Source organism: Pangasianodon hypophthalmus, chromosome 17, assembly GCF_027358585.1.
Source record: "Pangasianodon hypophthalmus isolate fPanHyp1 chromosome 17, fPanHyp1.pri, whole genome shotgun sequence".
Taxonomy (NCBI): domain Eukaryota; kingdom Metazoa; phylum Chordata; class Actinopteri; order Siluriformes; family Pangasiidae; genus Pangasianodon; species Pangasianodon hypophthalmus.
In genome coordinates this window covers 8,220,860-8,240,130 of record NC_069726.1, presented here as the reverse complement: position 1 = coordinate 8,240,130, position 19,271 = coordinate 8,220,860, and the positions used below count along the sequence as shown (strand labels likewise).

The following is a 19,271-nucleotide window of genomic DNA, read 5'->3' as shown; positions in this document are numbered from 1 at the left end:
TGTGTAGCCACAGACCTGTCAGAGTGCCCATGCTGACCTCTGTCCACTGCCAAAAGTGCCTACAATGGACAGGTGAGCATCAGAACTGGACCACGGAGCAATGGAAGAAGGTTGCCTGGTCCGATAAATCACATTTTCTTTTACATCATGTGGAAGGCCGGGTGCATGTGCATCGTTTACCTATGAGAAGAACACAAGCTGGCGGTGTGATGCTCTGGGCAATGTTCTGCTGGGACACTTTGGGTCCTGGCATTCATGTGGATGCTATTTTGACACATACCACCTACCTAAACATTGTTGCAGACCAGGTACACCCCTTCATGGCAACGGTATTCCCTAATGGAAGTGACCTCTTTTGGCAGGATAATGCGCCCTGCCACACTGTAAGAAATGTTCAGGAATGGTTCGAGGAACATGACAAAGAGTTCAAGGTGTTTGGCCTCCAAATTCCCCAGATCTCAATCCAGTCGAACATCTGTGGGGTGTGCTGGCCATCAAGTCCGATCCATGGAGGTCCCACCTCGCAACTTACAGGACTCTGCTGTTAACGTCTTTATGCCAGATACCACAGCACACCTTCAGGGATCTAGTGGAGTCCATGCCTCGACGGGTCGGGGCTGTTTTGGCAGCAAAAGGGGGACCAACACAATATTAGGCAGGTGGTCATAATGTTATGGCTGATCGGTGTATGTAATTAATGTAATTATTGCCACGTTACTTTTTAGTGCTGTCTGGTTACTGCCATCACCTAAGTGTTTGGTCTACTGCCCACGTTATCGCGAGACTCAATGAGGTCACCATGTCATGCCACGTCATCATGTGCCGATGTGGTTGTTTGCGGAAGTGAACAAAAGCCGGAGGAGAGCATGCTCAGCTGCTTAAGGCCAAATGCTTGAGGATTACTGTCATGCTTATGCACGGAAATCACTGCTGAGGAATACTGGTGGGACTATTTTTCCTTTTTTACTTTTTGGTTAACTGAGGCATTCGCCAACGGGATTATTCAACCCGGCGGGTTCAGAGGATCAATCACCACGATCATTTGTGACTGTAATCATTTGTACATACTTTTTCAACAGGACTTTTACACAGTGAGAAAGACTCAGTGCTGAGGATTTTTGTAAATACTTGGTTTCTATCTTTTGTATAATACAATACAAACTTCTGGACTTATTTTATGTTTGTTTGTTATTGCTCTTAACTGCACACTGCCGAACTACCGAGTCCGAACTAATTGTAACCAGTGCCTGTCAGGGGCGAGTTGTTACAAGGAGTATACCAGGAGCCAGGGCACTGGACATAGCAGGTAATCTTAGGGTCATAGGCAACCATAGGTTTTCAAAGTTAGTTTTTCATGTAGGAGCTAGTGATATACATCTTCGTCAGTTAAAGGTTATGAGTAACATTGTAGAGGTGTGTAAATTAGCAAAGGTGATGTATGATGCAGTAGTATGCTTTGGCTCCATCCCAATGCAGCGTGGAGGTGTAGCTTGCAGAAGGTTATGGTCACTGAACTGTTGGATGTCCAGGTGGTGTTCCAAAAACAATGTGAGCTTTATAGATAATTGGAGTAGTTTTGAGGGCAAGGCTGTCCACACTTGGAAAGTTGCAGCTCTCATTTCTTGCAGCATAGCTCATAGTCTCAGAACAGGCCTATTTCATCTGTGACAATCCAGAGCCAAGGCCAGGAAGCAGAGAAGCAGGCTAAACCAACTGTTGTCACTTAGGTTCCGCTATATTGAGACTGTGTCTGTTCAACATGTTAAAAAAAATGTAGAAATACTCAAAGTTTGTTTTAGTAACCTAATTAACGTAAAATTAGATCATACTGAATACACAGCCAGCACCTCTGATCTGAAGCTAGAACTGTTAAATATTAGATCTCTTACATCTAAAGCGCTTATTGTTAATGAAACTATTACTGTCAGGCGTTTGATATACTTTGTTTAACATAAACGTGGTTTAAAACAAATGAGCACGTAGCATTAAATGAAGCTTGTCCTCCCAGATCAGTTATATACAGTCAGGTCCATAAGTATTTGAACAGTGACACAATTTTCATAATTTTGCCTCTGAACACCATCACAATGGATTTGAAATGAAACAATCACGATGTGATTGAAGTGTAGACTTTTAGCTTTAATTCAAGGTGTTTAGCAAATATACTGAATTAACCGTTTAATTAATTTCAGCCATTTTTTGCAGAGTCCCTCCATATTCACAGGCTGAAAAGTAATTGGACAAACTAACAATCATAAATATTAGGATTATTTTTAATACTTGGATGGCAGAGGAGGAGGTGTTGCAGTTATTTATAATGATAATCTAAGCATGATACAAAACCTAGACATAAATTCAACACCTTTGTTCTTTATACTAACATATGTAACCACAAAAAATTGAGTCCACTCAGTAGATTCTGCTAATTATTATTTACAGACGCACAGGGCCATATTCTGAATTCCTTTTTGAATTTGCAGGTTTCATCTTAAACCTGTTTGTTTCTTTAGATAAAGCATTAATTGTTGGAGACTTTAATATTAATTTTAATATTCCGGAAGATCCTCTGAGAGCAGTGGTTGTGTCCATTCTAGATTCAGTTGGGGTTAATCAGAACGTAATAGGACCCACTCATAATGTTTGTCACACTCTTGATCTAATACTAACATTCGGAATAAATATATTCATAATTCCACAGTCTAAAGCTATCTCATATCAGTGTCAACGTCAACATTCCACTATACTCTAGATAATGTAGCTCCACTTAAAAGAAAAATAATTAGAGCGAAAAACTAGCACCCTGGTATAATGATCACACATACACCTTAAAACAGACTACTTGAAAATTAGAAAGTAAATAGCATCAAAGTAAATTGGTTGTGTTTCAAACAGCCTGGAAGGAGGGCCTTCTAAGCTATAGAAAATCTCTCAGTACTGCTAGATCAATGTATCTCTCCACCCTAATTGAAGATAACAAAAATAATCCTAGATTCATATTTAATACTGTAGCAAAATTAGGAATAAGACCACCACAGAAACATGCACACCATAAATATATAGTAGCGATGACTTAAAGAATTTTTTCAGTGGCAAAAATTGAAAATATCAGGTGAAAAATTCAGACTATAAATTTAAAGCCAGACAATGTGCTAACTAACCCTGCAGATAACAATATGACTATATCAGATCAGTGATTGGAATGTTTTACTCTCCTTCAAGAGACCGAACTAGTTTCACTAATTTCCCCATCAAAATCATCAACTTGTGTACTAGATCCCTTACCTATATGTTTCAAACAGATCATGCCAGAAGCAATCAAACTTCTAAAAATAATAAATTTATTTGAATGTACTAAAATAAGTTAAACTAGCAACTATCAACCCCCCTGATTAAAAAACCTGATCTTGACCCCTGTCAGCTGTCAATATCAGGCCAATATCAATTCTCTCCTTTATCTCCAAGATCCTCGAAAAGGTTGTAGCACAGCAGCTATGCTCATACCTACATAGGAATAACATTCATGAAATGTATCAGTCAAGATTTAGGCCTCATCATAGCACAAGAGAGCGCTTGGTAAAGTGGTAAATGACCTACTCCTGGCCTCTGGGTTGTCTCCTTGCTTGTGTTGCTTGACCTTAGTGCAGCTTTTGTCACCATTGATCATAGTATTCTCTTTGATAGACAAGAAAATGTTGTTGGAGTTAATGGAAGGGCCCTCTCCTGGCTGAGGTCTTATTTGACTGATCGTTATCAGTTTGTAGATGTAAATGGTGACTTCTCTACACGTACTACTTTTTTTTGCAAGTTTTTGCACATGTTTATACTTATTATATTATAATACTTATTATACTGTACATAGGCGGCTACTCTTATGTTTACACTTATGTTTACACTAATTCAGCTACTTGTACTCTTGTACTCTTTGCATTATTGTCACTAAGTTCACTTTTAAACAGAACTGTGTAGTGGTCGGCGCTGCACTGGGACTTACTGTGCCCATTGTCTGTCCCAGTAGTCATTGTACTGTCTTGTGCTATCTGCACATGTTTGTACTTGTGCACTTTATGTATAAATTATGTATTATCCCTTGTAGTTCTGGGTTGTTCTGTTTGTCTTATGTAGCACCTTGGTCCTGGAGAAACGTTGTTTCGTTTCACTATGTACTTGTATATGGTTGAAATGACAATAAACTCCACTTGAACTTGAACTTGAACTAAGGTAAAGTTTGGTGTTCCGCAAGGTTCTGTTTTAGACCCACTGCTTTTTTCTTTATATATGCTACTTCTTGGTAAAAATTATTTGTAAACATGGCATTAGCTTCCACTGTTATGCTGATGACACACAGTTGTATGTTTCAGCAAAGCCAGTTGACAGACACCAGCTTAATAAAGTTGAGGAATGTGTAAAGGACATTAGACACTGGATGCTTATTAACTTCTTAATTTTGACAAGACAGAAGTACTTGTACTAGGACTACATGCAGCTAGAAGTAAGCTTTCTGATTACATAATATCTCTGGATGGCCTTTCTGTTTCATCATGTGCAGCAGTAAAAGACCTTGGTGTGATTATTGACTTTAGGCTTTCATTTGAATCTCACATATATAATATTACTAGGGTAGCCTTCTTTCATTTAGAAATATTGCTAAGATAAGAAATATAATGTCACTACACAATGCAGAAAAACTAGTCCATGCTTTTGTTACCTCTAGGTTGGATTATTGTAATGCATTACTGTCTGGATGTTACCTAGACTGTGATCACAGGGCTTCCCTAACAAAGTCCATTAGGGCTTTTAGTCCAAAAGCAAAAGCACAGTTGGAGAAATATTGATGGATTCCCACATGCATTTGTGCTTGTTGTAATCATTTTGCCTTAAGCATGGTGGCAAAAAAAATTAATACAATTTCATTTATGTTTTAGATTTGAGCAACTACATTAGCCATGAAGGTCACTGTACGTGAAATATCTATAGCGTCTAAACCTGAGTGCACATTCTACCTCAAGTTAGAATGGGCCAAAGATCTGGGAGCTGGTTTTGTTGTACTGCTCTGTGATGGTGTCTCTGCATGGAGTGGAGAAGGTATATTATTTTACTGATATCGCATCAATTGCCTCAACCTAATTTCATTTTTCTCATCAACCACATTCATCCATAATTTTGTGTGCTGTCATTAGTATCAGAGGAGGACGTCAGCAGGGAGGCCCAAGAGATGGAGATGCCAAGAGAGAGGTATGTCCGTGACCTGCAGCTGATTCTGACTGGAGAGGGACAGGCAGACCAGAGCTACAGTTTTCATCTGGCACCTGAGCAATCCGGAAGCCCTATGTTAAAGCTATCTTACGAAAAAGTGCAGAGTGAAATGTCGGTGAGTGGTGTGCTATGGTTTGCTGATATCATGCTTTTTTTTATTTCTCTTGGGATAAGAGTTGAATTTGTATTGTTGAGTGTAGATGATTGTTTTCTGTTTTACTGTTTTGTTCTACTGTTTGGTGCCTTGCCAAATTATAGGGAGAGTATAAGATTTACAGATCTCCCTTGAACTTTGATTATGCGTCAAGAGTCTAAACAAAATAGTCCATAATTGAAGCAGAAATCTATATAGTTTGCAAAATTATTTACAAATATATAAGCTTTTGCAATATAATGTTATAATCTCTACACAATATTACAATACCACAATATCCAGTGATGTTGTCAATTATATTATATTACCAGACCTGCCTACCATTACCCATCTACACATATGCCAAAAGAGCAGTCTTTTTCTTCCCAATAAAAGTGGACCAGTGGACATGTGAATCTGAAATGATCTGCACAGGTGTTTTCAAATCTCCGATATTAACAGACACTTCTTGAGAGCTATGCCCCCTTCCCCCAATCTCACATGGTCTTGACACGCGGGGAGGTGCTGACATGCCTTTCTGTCAAGATAAATGGATGAAAAAGGCTCTTTTGGTTTTTGGTCGAAAGGGAAAAATAAAGGACAAAGATTGTAACCCAAAAAATGAATTAGAACTATGATGAAGTGTCAAATCTAACACTTTCCAAATAATGTTCATTGTGGTGATGATAATTAAAACTGTATATATCTTGAATGGACAGGCTGATCACACAAATCGTAGATAGCCAGAAAATGGGTCTTGATTTCCTGAACATGAATATGTAAGTAACCTTGCTATATGACAAACATGAAGGAACCTGTAGAAGAAAAACCCTTTGAGACATTTGACCTTGCTGTGACTTTGACCCTGTTCGGATCAATTTGAAAGTCTAGTATCTGTCCAACAATAATGCCATATAAATCCTACAAACATTCAACCACTCATTCTTGAGATGAGAGATGAGAACAGCAGAGAGGAAGTGGAAGAAATCGCAACTCGACACAGATCTTGTCTCCTACCTTGCTCTCCCATCCAAATTTTCATCTGAAGTGACTTCTGCTAAGACTGCCTTCTACAAAGAAAAGCTGGAATCCTCTGCACAAGATCCTCGGAAGCTCCACAACATCTTTTCTTCACTACTCAACCCTCCGGCTCCTCCTGCTCCATCCTCCCTGACTGCTGAAGACTTTGCCACTTTTTATGATGAGAAGATTGGAAAAATCTGCCAGACATTCACTTCTACTCCTACACTACACACTGAGGATTCTCCTTCTCATTCGCTGACACAGCTTTCTAAACTAACAACAGAAGAGATCCTGCAAATCATCTTATCCTGCAATCCTACCACCTGCCCATTGGATCCAATCCCTTCCACAATGCTCCAGACCATCTCTCAAGACCTCTTCCCCTTCATCACCACTATCATCAATGGCTCCATAACATCTGGTCATGTACCAACCTCATTCAAGAGAGCAAGGGTTATTCCCATCCTGAAGAAACCCACTCTAGATCACTCTGACATCAGCGACTACCGACCGGTATCACTTCTCTCTTTTCTTTCTAAAACCCTTGAATGAACTGTCTATAATCAGTTGTCTTGCTATCTCTCACAGAACAACCTCCAAGATCCCAATCAGTCTGGCTTCAAACCGGCACACTCCACAGAGACTGCCCTTCTGGCCGTCACTGAGAAGCTACATGCCGGTAGATCAGCCAAACTGTCTTCAGTCCTCATCCTCCTTGACCTTTCAGCAGCGTTTGACACAGTGAACCACAAGACTCTCTTGTCTTATGAGCCTAGGAATTCATGGTGCAGCATGGCAATGGTTTACTTCCTACCTGGAAGGTCGGTCATATCAGGTGACATGGAGGGGATCCACATCTGCTCCTCGCAGACTCTATACTGGTGTTCCACAAGGCTCAGTACTTGGTCCTCTCCTGTTCTCCCTCTATACTCAATCTCTTGGTGTGGTCATATCCTCACATGGGTTTTCATACCACTGCTATGCAGATGACACCAACTCATCCTCTCCTTCCCTCCCTCAGACACTCATGTTTTAGCTCGGATATCAGCATGTCTGGCAGACATCTCATCATGGATGACAGCTCATCAGCTGAAACCAAAACTGAACTGCTGTTCTTCCCAGGTGATTCATCCCCATCTCAGGATCTTGCAATCTCCACAGACAATTCTCTGATCTCGCCTTTGGTTACTGCACGCAACCTTGGGGTAACCATGGACAATCAACTGTCCTTCTCCTCTCACATTGCTAATCTGACACGCTCATGTCGATTTCTCCTTTATAACATCAGAAGAATTCGTCCATGTCTTTCCACACAGGCCACACAGGTGCTTGTTCAGTCCCTTGTCATTTCAAGACTGGACTACTGCAACTCACTCCTGGCAGGTCTGCCTCTGAGCGCCATTCGTCCTCTGCAACTGATCCAGAATGCAGCTGCACGATTGGTTTTCAACCTTCCTAAATTTTCCCACACCACCCCATTGCTGCGCTCCCTCCACTGGCTTCCTGTAGCTGCCCGCATCAGATTTAAAACACTGATGCTTGCCTACAAAGCCAAGAACGGACCAGCACCCACTTATCTCAAAGCACTTGTCACACCTCGCGCAGCTCCACGCTCCCTCCGATCCTCTAGCACTGCTTGACTGGTCCCACCATCTCTCAGGGTACAAGGAAGGCATGCATCGAGACTCTTCTCTGTTCTGGCACCAAGGTGGTGGAATGAACTTCCCCTAGATGTCCGAACAACTGAGTCACTGGCAGTCTTCAAATGATGTCTAAAGACTTACCTCTTCATAAAGTACGTAAGTTAGCACTTTCAAAAAAAAAAAAAAACCCTCCTAGTATTCCTAGTTTGTGACCTAGTGATCCAATATCAGAATGTATTTTTGATAGACTTCAAAGCACTATTGTAAGTTGCTCTGGATAAGGGCGTCTGCCAAATGCCATAAATGTAAATGTGTTGTAAATGAGTGTGAATGAGAATCTCTAGACAGATGGACGCATTGAAGGACGGCCAGACAAAATCATTACAAATGTAAACGGAAGTATTGTGATGTAATTTAAGAATCTAAGAATCAACAAAATATGCAAAACAGATAAAACTATTAATTAGAAGAAGCCTATAAGAAGAATATACATTAGAGTGAAGTTCTTTCTTCGCATATCCCAGGTTGTTAGGAAGTTGGGGTTAGAGTGCAGGGTCACCCATGATATGGCACCCCCTTTTTTTTTTTTTTTAGGGTTGAATGTCTTGCTCAAGGGCCCAACAGTGGCATCTTGGCGGTGCTGGGGCCTGAACCTCTGACCTTCTGTAATTCAGTGACCCAAAGCCTTTAACCAGAGGATAGACCACTTATATGCACAGAATACAGGCATTTATTTGAAAGTTTATTTTTATGGATGAATTATGTTGCCAAGTTGAAAACAAAATGAAATGAAGCACTTAAATACTTAAAGCAAAAATAAGGAAGGGGCCATCCCCAAACTGTTCCCACAAAGTTGGGAGCATGAAATTGTCCAAAATGTCTTGGTATGCTGAAGCATTAAGAGTTCCTTTCACTGGAACTAAGGGGCCAAGCCCAACCCCTGAAAAACAACCCCACACCATAATCCCACCTCCACCAAACTTTACACTTGGCACAATGCAGTCAGGCAAGTACCGTTGTCCTGGCAACCACCAAACCCAGACTCGTCCATCGGATTGCCAGACAGAGAAGCGTGATTCGTCACTCCAGAGAACACGTCTCCACTGCTCTAGAGTCCAGTGGCGGCGTGCTTTACGCCACTGCATCCGACGCTTTGCATTGCACTTGGTGATGTAAGGCTTGGATGCAGCTGCTCGGCCATGGAAACCCATTCCATGAAGCTCTCTACACACTGTTCTTGAGCTAATCTGAAGGCCACATGAAGTTTGGAGGTCTGTAGCTTGGAGAGCTGTAGTTGGCGACTTCTGCGCACTGTGCGCCTCAGCATGCGCTGACCCCGCTCTGTGATTTTACGTGGCCTACCACTTCATGGCTGAGTTGCTGTTGTTCCCAATTACTTCCACTTTGTTATAATACCACTAACAGTTGACCGTGGAATATTTAGTAGTGAGCTGGAGAGTAGAGGTCAAGAGCTTCAGTTGATGCTCAGATCAAACATCAGAATGAAGAAAAAAGTGTGATCTCTGTGACTTTAACTGTGGCATGGATGTTCATACCAGAAGGGCAAGTTTGAGTATTTTAGAAACTGTTGACCTCCTGGGATTTCACACACAACAGTGTCTAGACTTGACACAGAATTTTGGGGAAAAAAAAAAAAAAAAACACTGAGTGAGCAACAGTTCTGTTGGTGAAAACGCCTTGTTGATAAGAGAGATCAGAAGAGAATGACCAGACTGGACTGAGCTGACAGGAAGGATATAGTAACTCCATGTAATCACTCTTTACAACCTTGGTGAGCAGAAAGGCATCTCAGAGCGCACAACACATCAAACCTTACAGAGGATGGAAGACCATACAGAAGACCACATTAGATTCCACCCCTGTTAGCCAGGAACAAGAATCTGAGGCTATTGTGGGCACAGACTCTACTGCAGAAGCCTTGACTGTGCTCTTATGGTAAAGCACAGCTAGATTCACTGACAAAAATAAATCCGCTAGAAATCAAGCAGTTGCTTATAATGACAAAAAAAAGTAACATTGGCATTAATTTAGTTTCATATCTCTAATTTTCCCTTAGGAAAAAAGTGTTATTAGAAAAGGTAGCACAAGCAACTTAAAACCCCACTTGGCTGCTTCTCTGCTTGGCACCATACAATATATGGCCAAAAGTTTGTGGACACCTGACAATCTCACCCATATATGCTTTTTGAACATCCCATTCCAGATTTAGTCCCCCTTTGCTGCTATAATAACCTACACTCTTTTGGAAAGGCTTTCCACTAGATTTTGGAACTTTTGGCTGTGGGGATTTGTGCTCGTTCAGCCACAAGTGCATTAATAAGGTCAGGCACTGATGTCAGGTGAGGATCCCTGGGGTGCAGTTGGCATTCCAATTCATGCCAAAGGTGTTCAGTGGGGTTGAGGTCAGGGCTCTGTGTAGGCCACTTGAGCACTTCCAAACCAACCTTGGCAAACCATTTATTCATGGAGCTCGCTTTGTGCACAGTTTGGGGAAGAACCACATATTTGTGTGATGGTCAAGTGTCCACAGACTTTTGGCCATATAGTGTATATCGCCATAAAATATGCCTCCCTCCATGAGCTTCAGAGCATTACGAGCATTACAGACTTTTTCTTTTTCTAAGACTATATAGGCATGTAAAATATCACAAGATAATCACCAACCGGGAAGGACATCAGCTGTGTTTCAGCAACACATACCTTACTTTGCAAGGTTATCATATTGCTAGAGAATCTCATCACCTTTAGATATAGGCCAATCTTTATAATATTGACAGTATTTATAATATTGATCATTTTAATCTGCTGCCAACAGATTGTAACAAGCTGCCAAAATAACAATGTTTTCCTATCCTGGGAACAATTTATCCTCTTTTTGTTATCTCAGTTCAGGTTTGGCATGGTGGAACTGCTACCTGTGCCAGAGCCCACTAAAGTCATAAAGGAGCTCATTACATATGGCTTAGAGCGCAGTGCTCGCCTGCAAGCCAAGAAACACAACGTGTACAAGGAGAACCAGAGACTGAGGAATGAGCAGGAACACATCACTGCAGAGTAAATCATAAATAATATAGTTCTCTTTTTGATACCAGCCTTACTTTGTCCTAAAGGTGTTACAATACCTCAGAAGAAAATCCACTCTGCTTCTTATGCATACAGTCCCTTGCAAAGGTATTGGAGCTGTGTGGCCAATTCTTTTGTTTTTACCACACACTCAAGAGATTTGGGGATGAGTTCAAAAGATGAATTTGAGATGATGGACCAGAATTTCAGCTTTAATTTACTGATATTTACATTTAGATGTGTTAAACAACTTAGAACATGGCACCTTTTTTTAAACTCACACATTTTTCAAGTGATCAAAAATATTACAACATGTGACTGATGGGTGTTTCTGGTTGTCCAGGTGTGCCTTGTTAGATTGATTGTTTAAACAATGACTACCTCTGAATGCCTATTCATAGCCCTGGTTTTCACCTGTGAAGACTGTATTTGTTGTTAAAAAGCTGTAAGTTGTAATAAACAAATTTTGGCATAGCCAATATAACAATTTTGAATATGCTGAAAAAGAAAGTAACCACAACCAGATGTCGAACAGGCTGGCCAAGGAAGACAACAGCAGTTGATGACAGAAACATTGTGAGAGCTGTAAAGAAAAACCCAAAAACAACAGTTAGTGACATCACCAACAGCCTCCACAGGGCAGGGGTGAAGGTATCACAATTCAAAGAAAGCATAAATATAAATAGAGGCCATACCACCAGATGCAAATCTCTCATCAGCAGTAAGTATCAGAAGGCCACATTGGAATTTGCAAAGAAATACAAAGATGAGAATTTCTGGAACCAAGATTAACCTTTACCAAGGGGACGGAAAGGCCAAAGTGTGGGGAAAGAAAGAATCTGCTCATGGTCCAACTTGAAGAACTTCTTCATGCATCAAGACAATGACCCAAAACACACTGCCAACACAACAGGGGAAAAAAGTGGAAGTTTTTAGACAGGCCAAGTCAATCAACAGACCTAAACCCAATTGAGCATGCATTTTACCTCATGAACAGGAGACTGAAGGGAGAGCCCCTTCAGCGGTACAAGCCTGGAAAAGTATTACAAAACAAGAATGTAACAGTTTGGTGATGTCACTGGGTTGCCAAATTGCAATAATTAATTAATATTGCAAGCAAATATTAAGAGTTATTTACTTTAATTTACCTTAAGACTATCTGTTCCTATACTTTTGCTCATCAAAAATTGTTCTAAGTTGTTTAACACATCTAGATGAAAACATCAGCAAAGAAACCTGAAATTCTGATCTATCATCTTATATTAATCTTTTGATTTCAAACCCAAATGTCTTCAGTGTATACCAAAAACAAAATAATTAGTCTTGCTGTTCAAATATTTTTTGGAGGGGACTGCATTTGTCTACTATGAACAAATGTAAATGTTTCACACATTTTTATTAAACTCCAATTCTTTCTATATATATTAACATATCTTGCTGCCTGCCCTAGTTCAGCTTGTGACAGATTGTATCTTTAACAGGAAAGGAATTTTTTTTTTTTATTGGCGGCCTACTAAGTGCCACCTTGACTACAAAATCCTGATTATGACATTTTAAGTCCTAAATGTTTAGCTGTGGCAGGCTTACTATTAAGCCCATAAATTGCTCCCAACTCAGCTGATAGATGTTTTTCTTATGTTACCTCTTAGTGAGAACATTAGAATGCAAATTCTAGATGTTCTGTTTTATACAGATTTAAAACATACTTGTTTAACTTGCCTATTTATAGACTTATTTTATTAATTTATTTTTTAAATCTTAGACTATCATGATTACTTGTGTTTATTTTTTATATCTCCTTTTCTGTAGAATGGAGAGATATATCAAAGAAAAGGAGACACTGGAGAGAGAGCTGTACAACCGCTTTGTGCTGATCCTTAATGGGAAGAAGGCCAAGATCCGCACTTTACAGGAGAGGATCAAACAGCTACAGAATACTATACAAGAAGAAATGCACAGGTAAAGAAGCCTACTGGATAACCTACTGTATCCTTTACAATAGCAAATTCATGTACATTAATTTATGAATTATAATACCAATATTACACATCCCTTACCAGGCATGTTTCCTCCTTAGAGCTACAACCAGCCACATAATTATTGGCAGTCTTCATGAGAATGGGCAAAATTATTGTATAAAACAAATGATATACACATATAATCTGGTTTTCCACTTTAACAGTTGGAGAATCTGCTGCAAAAACATTATCTTCAGAACATTTTAAATAATATATATATATATATAAGGTGTGGCTAAATCATTGACACCGCTCAATTTCTTGAAAAAATCATCATCCTTGAAAATTTTCCAACTATTTTTGCTTTGATCGCCACTGCTTTCCAGTACCAATTTCAACACTTCCATTCTTGCTGTATATTCAGCACTTCACTAAGTAGAACTCATGTATATTAACTCTAATAGATAAGTATAGTGTATAGTATTGTATAGAGTAGTCTCGATCTATCTACTCTAATGAGTGTCACATACACACACACACACACACACACACACACACAAGCCAGTGGTGTGAGTGAGTCACTCTGGTGCTATGCCTCCTGTTATTGTAGCCCTTCACAATGTGTTCATTTTGGAAATTTATGTTGTCATAATGATAAAAAATACAATTGTCTAGTCTACGGCAGAGTATTCAGCTGTTGCAGACTAGACAATTGTATTTTTTATGATGTGATAAATGTGGTTTCAGTGACTCTGACTGTGGCATGGTCGTTGATGCCAGACGGGCTAGTAAATATTTCAGAAACTGCTGATCACTGGGGTTTTCCCACACAACAGTCTCCAGTTGACACAAAATGAGGTGAAAAAAAACATCCATTGAATGTCAGTTCTGTGGCTGGAAGTTCCTTTTTGATGAGAGAGGTCAGAGAAAAATGGCTAGACTGGTTCAAGTGGGAAGGAAGGGTATGGTACTTCAAATAACCACTCTTTTACTATCATGATGACCAGAAAAGCATCTCAGAATGCAGTTTTACAAAGTTCCAGAATGGTGTTCCTAATAATTTACATTTACATTTACTGTACTAATTGTAGCTTTGCACTCCTTGACATGATGGGAAGAAGCACACCACTGCAAACATAAACTGTTTTCTTTCAGATATGCTCTGCGCTCATCGATTGGGTTGGCTCTAAAACCTCTACATTTAGTGAGTCAATGTAGCTTGTTGTGGAATGAGACACTGCTTACTGGGATCCTTGTCTGTATTTGCAGCAGTGCTAGCCTCATGTGCAATTGCTATATCAGTTTTATGTACTGCCACAGGAGTTTTTGAATGAACATACTTTGGTACAGGCTTTTCATTTTTGTTCGGATTGTTATAACCCCTTGACAGGATGAAACTTGGATCATTTCTGGTTCTTGCCTCAGAGCAGACAAATTGCACAAAAAGGAGAATGGAGGAAAGCACATATTATGATCAGCTTTGAACTTCACACCTCATGAGATCCACTTTTCTTGAAGGCTGTGAGGCAATTTTTCCACTACTGGTTTAATACCACGTGCTGTATCGTGGTATGCTAGCCTCAGTAGGTATCTGTCAGCCTTAGCAGCACTCACTTCCATTAGTATATCTTCTAGCTCTCTGAGTTTAAAATAACATCTGTAAAATAGCGGGTAAATGTGCACTTACTCAGTATTATTCTCAATTGCGTTGAAAATTGAACGACACCCGCGTGCCCTCCCTGTGCTAGGTGCAAGTGTAAGTGAGAGTGATGCAGCCACAATACTTCAAAAAAAAAAAAAAAATTTGTAAACAATTGTTAGCTTCGGAGTTGAGGCAGTATTTTACAGTAAACACTGGTCATAAGCTAACAAAAACTAGGCCAATGAAATATAGTATAAATATTAATATTATTTTTATAGGCTATGACATTATTGATATACATACTTCTATTATGTTATACAGCATAACATTTAAATACTTGTTTTATAATACTTGTTTTTTTATACTTGTTTTATAATACTCACAATATAGTTGGGAAATAGCCCAACTAGTAAAAATATGTACATGCTTATCTAAAAATAACACGTTAACTGATGTAAATAAAAATAAATGACTTATTCATCAGAAATATTATCCACTCTTCAACACTCTTCAAAATTCAGCCGTTCATCATCGGAGTCGGGCTCTTCTCTGAGGAAAAGGTGAACTCTTCCTCACTGTCCAGGACCATCTGGAGAGCTTCCTCATGTGTGTAGCTTGCCATCATCCAAAAGTGATGAAAAGTCAATGAATCTGATGAAGCTTGATGCCATTTTTATTGCACTGATGGGGGGAGTTTACCATGTTTGCGTGGCTTGCACCGTATGAATAGTGCATGCTGTGGGTGGGTGTGTCCAGATCAGTGCTAATGAGCTGAGACAGGAAAACTGTACCTATCATTAGTTTCTTGCACATTACATAATCAGAGAATATTTGTTTTGGATTTAAATCAGTTCATTTAAAAGTATACATTTCAAGGTTTCTATAGACATGTTTCTCATGTTTGCGCCACAATTATACACTGAGTTTCCGTTCATTTTTGTGATGCGCTCCAGATAGAAGCTTATGGAGATGAATGCAGAGGAAAGTGCATCCTGTTTGTTTTCTGTATTTTATAAAAGCCCAACATTTTGTTTTTACTGTGAATGGACACAAATAAAAGTAGACCCTTTACAGTTTTGAATGATCTCTTCCTCTTTTCTGTATGACCATAAGTGATGGAGTATTTTAACTCGTTGCCATAAGAAAAAAATCTAAGTGATCCCGCCTGCACCTCCGTAGACTCATAAAGGTTAACTTTATCTCGGACTGTTATTTTGGGGGAGCTGTCTAGCTTTTGAAAGAGAGCCTGTTCGATGGCTTCTACAGCAACATAGCACTCTTTGAGCCTATTCTAGGCCATTTGAAGTGCCGCCGAAGGATCATTGATGTTGGCTGTGCAGATTCTCCTGATCTGTTCTGTTGATTTTTTTACCCAGCCATTTTAAGAGCAGATCTAACTCTTCGCTAGTAGAAATGCCCAGACCATTGATGGCATTAATAGAGGATGATTGGCATGTTCTATATGTTTCAGACCTATCATTGTCGTGGCAAATACTTCTGCAAATCAGAATAAGAAATATAAGTTACAAAGTCAAGGGGTTCTGGATGCCAAAAATCTATAGACTTTATTGAATCAAACAACAAAGCCGAGGTGGTCTGCAGAGCATCTGATTTACATAATCGTGGCCAATGCATTTATACAATTCTAAAACAATAATCTCATTGGATGGAGTTTTCTCTTTTTTCTTTTAATCACACATCTGCCTCTCGTCACAATTATTTCACTGTCCCCTTATCTTAGTTTTAACCGTGGCGAGAGTTCAGTCAGTTTATGTTTCAAAAACAACATTAGCCTTCACCTTAAAAACCTCCATCTTCAAGGTCACACCAGTCCGTTCTCACAGAAACATCCCTGCAGGACCACAGGCCTAGAGTCACTCTTCTAAATGCACTAGAAATGGTTCAGTGTAGTATATAAATGAAGCTCTAAAAGTTAAAACATGAGGTGATTTAAGGTCATTTTTCAATACTGTTGCATAGATACTGATTGATATAATACTGATTAACAAATGATATTGATATAGATAACAGGAAATTCCTCTATAAATCCCTCCTCTGGGGCTTATCAAGCCCCTACCAATGCCTGATCACGCCTTCTTCTTACCAATAACCAAATCCTGAAAACGCTCTCTTGTAGAGAACAGGACCAAACATCTCCCCTCACACTTGACTAGAAAGGAGTAAAAGATCCTGTCTCCCTAACTTAACTGTCAATAAACAAATCAACATTGTGTTTTAAGCATGAGCATGCATTTGGTTCAGCACTTGCCCGTGGTTGTCACGGTTATGTAGAGTAATACTGATTGTTACATAATTTCTCAAAATTGATTATAATATTGCTTAATCATATAATTGCTTACAATAAAAATCAATCAACAACAATCAACATAATCAGAATAAAGGCAAAGTACAAGACTTTCTTCAGATAACTTCTTCAACCCAGATACTTTGGGTATCGTAGAGGGTCACTCTTGAGGAGAGGTTAGGCTAGCACTTATATCCAGGGCCTGGCTCATCACATAACTACTTCCTCTTCATCCTCACTGGAGTAACTGGAATCCTCTTCTTCCTTCCCTTGCTCCGGAATCCAATCTGGCTTAGGCAGCCAGTCCGAAGTACAGTCTGAACTAGTGCCAGCAAACTCACTTGCCAGTCCATCATCATCAAGCATAGGTTTGCTCATAAGAGCCATCTGTTTAACAGTTGCTTGAACAAGAAAAGATCTTAATATGGGCACAACACAGCAAATCATTAGTCCTGCAACAACTACTACAATTGCTATCATAACTCCCACTTTTGTCAGTATAGCTCCCCAATTTCCAAACGATGAAAACCAATCCCAAGAATGCTGATCTCTCCCTGCATTTCCAGCTACTTCATGCCTTAACTTTTTCAACTTATTCATAGCTTCAGTAAATGCTCCTTCAGGGGCAGTGTTGTTAGGGATAAAAGTACAACATTGTTCTCCAAACATAACACACACTCCTCCTTTTTCTGCCAACAACCAGTCCAATGCTTGCCTGTTCTGCCATGTCATTATACTAGTAGCATCTAACTGTTCACCTAATGCTGAGAGTGCCGCATCAGTATAATTAATGAACCGCTGTTGGTTGTAGTAAATGTAATTAATCCACTCTGTATTCTTGTTAGGAGTTATCCATACCAAAATAGACTCAAATCCTGACATTATCTCATTTCTCGCTTTAAATTGTTCAGGTATTCCTCTAGGCTGGCCTATTGAGTCTATGTACACCTTAGGATCTGTCTCATAAGCTCTCTTTACACTGTGAGACTTTCTAGTTTTTTTTCAAGGAACTGATCATACCCCCAGTCAACTATCACAGTTCTTTGAATCAACTGTAGTCTAGTACAGATTCCCCTCCAATTTTTAGGTAAATTCATTCTTAAGCGTGTGCTTCCCTGCGCAAAGCCAAAAATGATCTGCTACTGCCTAAAATTGGTCAGTCAAAGCGCACCGCAATGGTGGAGTTAGAGTTTGATTCATGCAAGTGTCATCTAAGTGAGAGTTGGATAGTCATATTGGTGGTTACTGTTGCTAGTACGTGACCTTCAGACCACTGGATAAATTCTATGCGTCCGTAGAGGCGGGAATCCAAGTGCCACATTACTGCACAGTTACCTTGGAATTTACCCAAATCATGTCTCTTATATGACTTGTTAAAGCATTCATACTCCAAAGTGTAATCTATGTTATACTGCTGTGGTGTCTCTCTACGTTTTTTCTTTATTCTAACATCCAGTTGTGGGCACCACCCTTTCCATGCCTCTGTGTTATGCATTAAACTATAAAGCGGGTTGCCTAAATATGTTAAACACTCAGCTGGGCAATATGAGTAGTCTCTTCTATTATGCCAATTCTTTGCACAATATTGCCTATTGTATTCTGCACAATGTCTGTAATCAAATGGGGTCGGTACCACTACAACCCTGCTCAATGGAGAAGGTGAACATACCAAACAATTACCCTTATTCAAACTACCAGCAGTGTATTCAGCCCACTTATACCACTTATTATCTTACGCTACCTGTAACAATACATCCTCCGTTATCTCTTTTGCAGTGTCATTTAACATCTCATGTGTAACTTCTTGATACACAGGGATAACTAGTCTCTCATTGCCTTTACTCATCTGAGAGCCAGTCAAGGCTTGAGGGCCAGCTAAGGGCTGAGAAGTCAATTGTCGAGAATGTTGCTTGCTGACTAGTGGACGGGCCCGAGTCTGCGATATGTGTAGCAAGAAACTCATCAAGGTCACCAGACTCAATTGCACTTTCCTGTTCAGCCAGAGCTGACAATGGCTCCTCTTCTTCCCCTTCAGCAGGCACAGCAGGCTCATCACTTTCAGATGGAACATCAGATGCAACAGCTGGCTCATCTTCTCCTTCAGGTTCCGCCTGGGCTGAACCTGGTTCGCTGTCCCCTGCATGACTAAGGCCTGCTTCTGGTTCTCTCTCTCCTTCATCTTCTATTTCTCCCTGACTGCTTTCTGGGGAGTCTGCCACTAAATCTCCCT

The 19,271-nt window shown here is 39.9% G+C and overlaps 1 protein-coding gene across 7 annotated transcripts in view; it reads left to right on the top strand.

Annotated features, from left to right (window-relative positions):
* Window positions 1-19,271, top strand: part of xrcc4 (X-ray repair complementing defective repair in Chinese hamster cells 4) — an 88,685-nt gene that overhangs the window by 24,475 nt on the left and 44,939 nt on the right. For 6 of the 7 annotated variants that reach the window (XM_053241203.1, XM_026943734.3, XM_026943731.3 and 3 more), the window contains exons 2-5: window positions 4,923-5,082; window positions 5,178-5,368; window positions 10,961-11,127; window positions 12,946-13,095. In XM_053241203.1, coding sequence (XP_053097178.1) covers window positions 4,944-5,082; window positions 5,178-5,368; window positions 10,961-11,127; window positions 12,946-13,095 — 647 coding nt within the window. In that variant the 5' untranslated portion in view covers window positions 4,923-4,943. The remainder of the gene's footprint in view (window positions 1-4,922; window positions 5,083-5,177; window positions 5,369-10,960; window positions 11,128-12,945; window positions 13,096-19,271) is intronic. The other variant, XM_053241204.1, reaches the window with a different exon arrangement.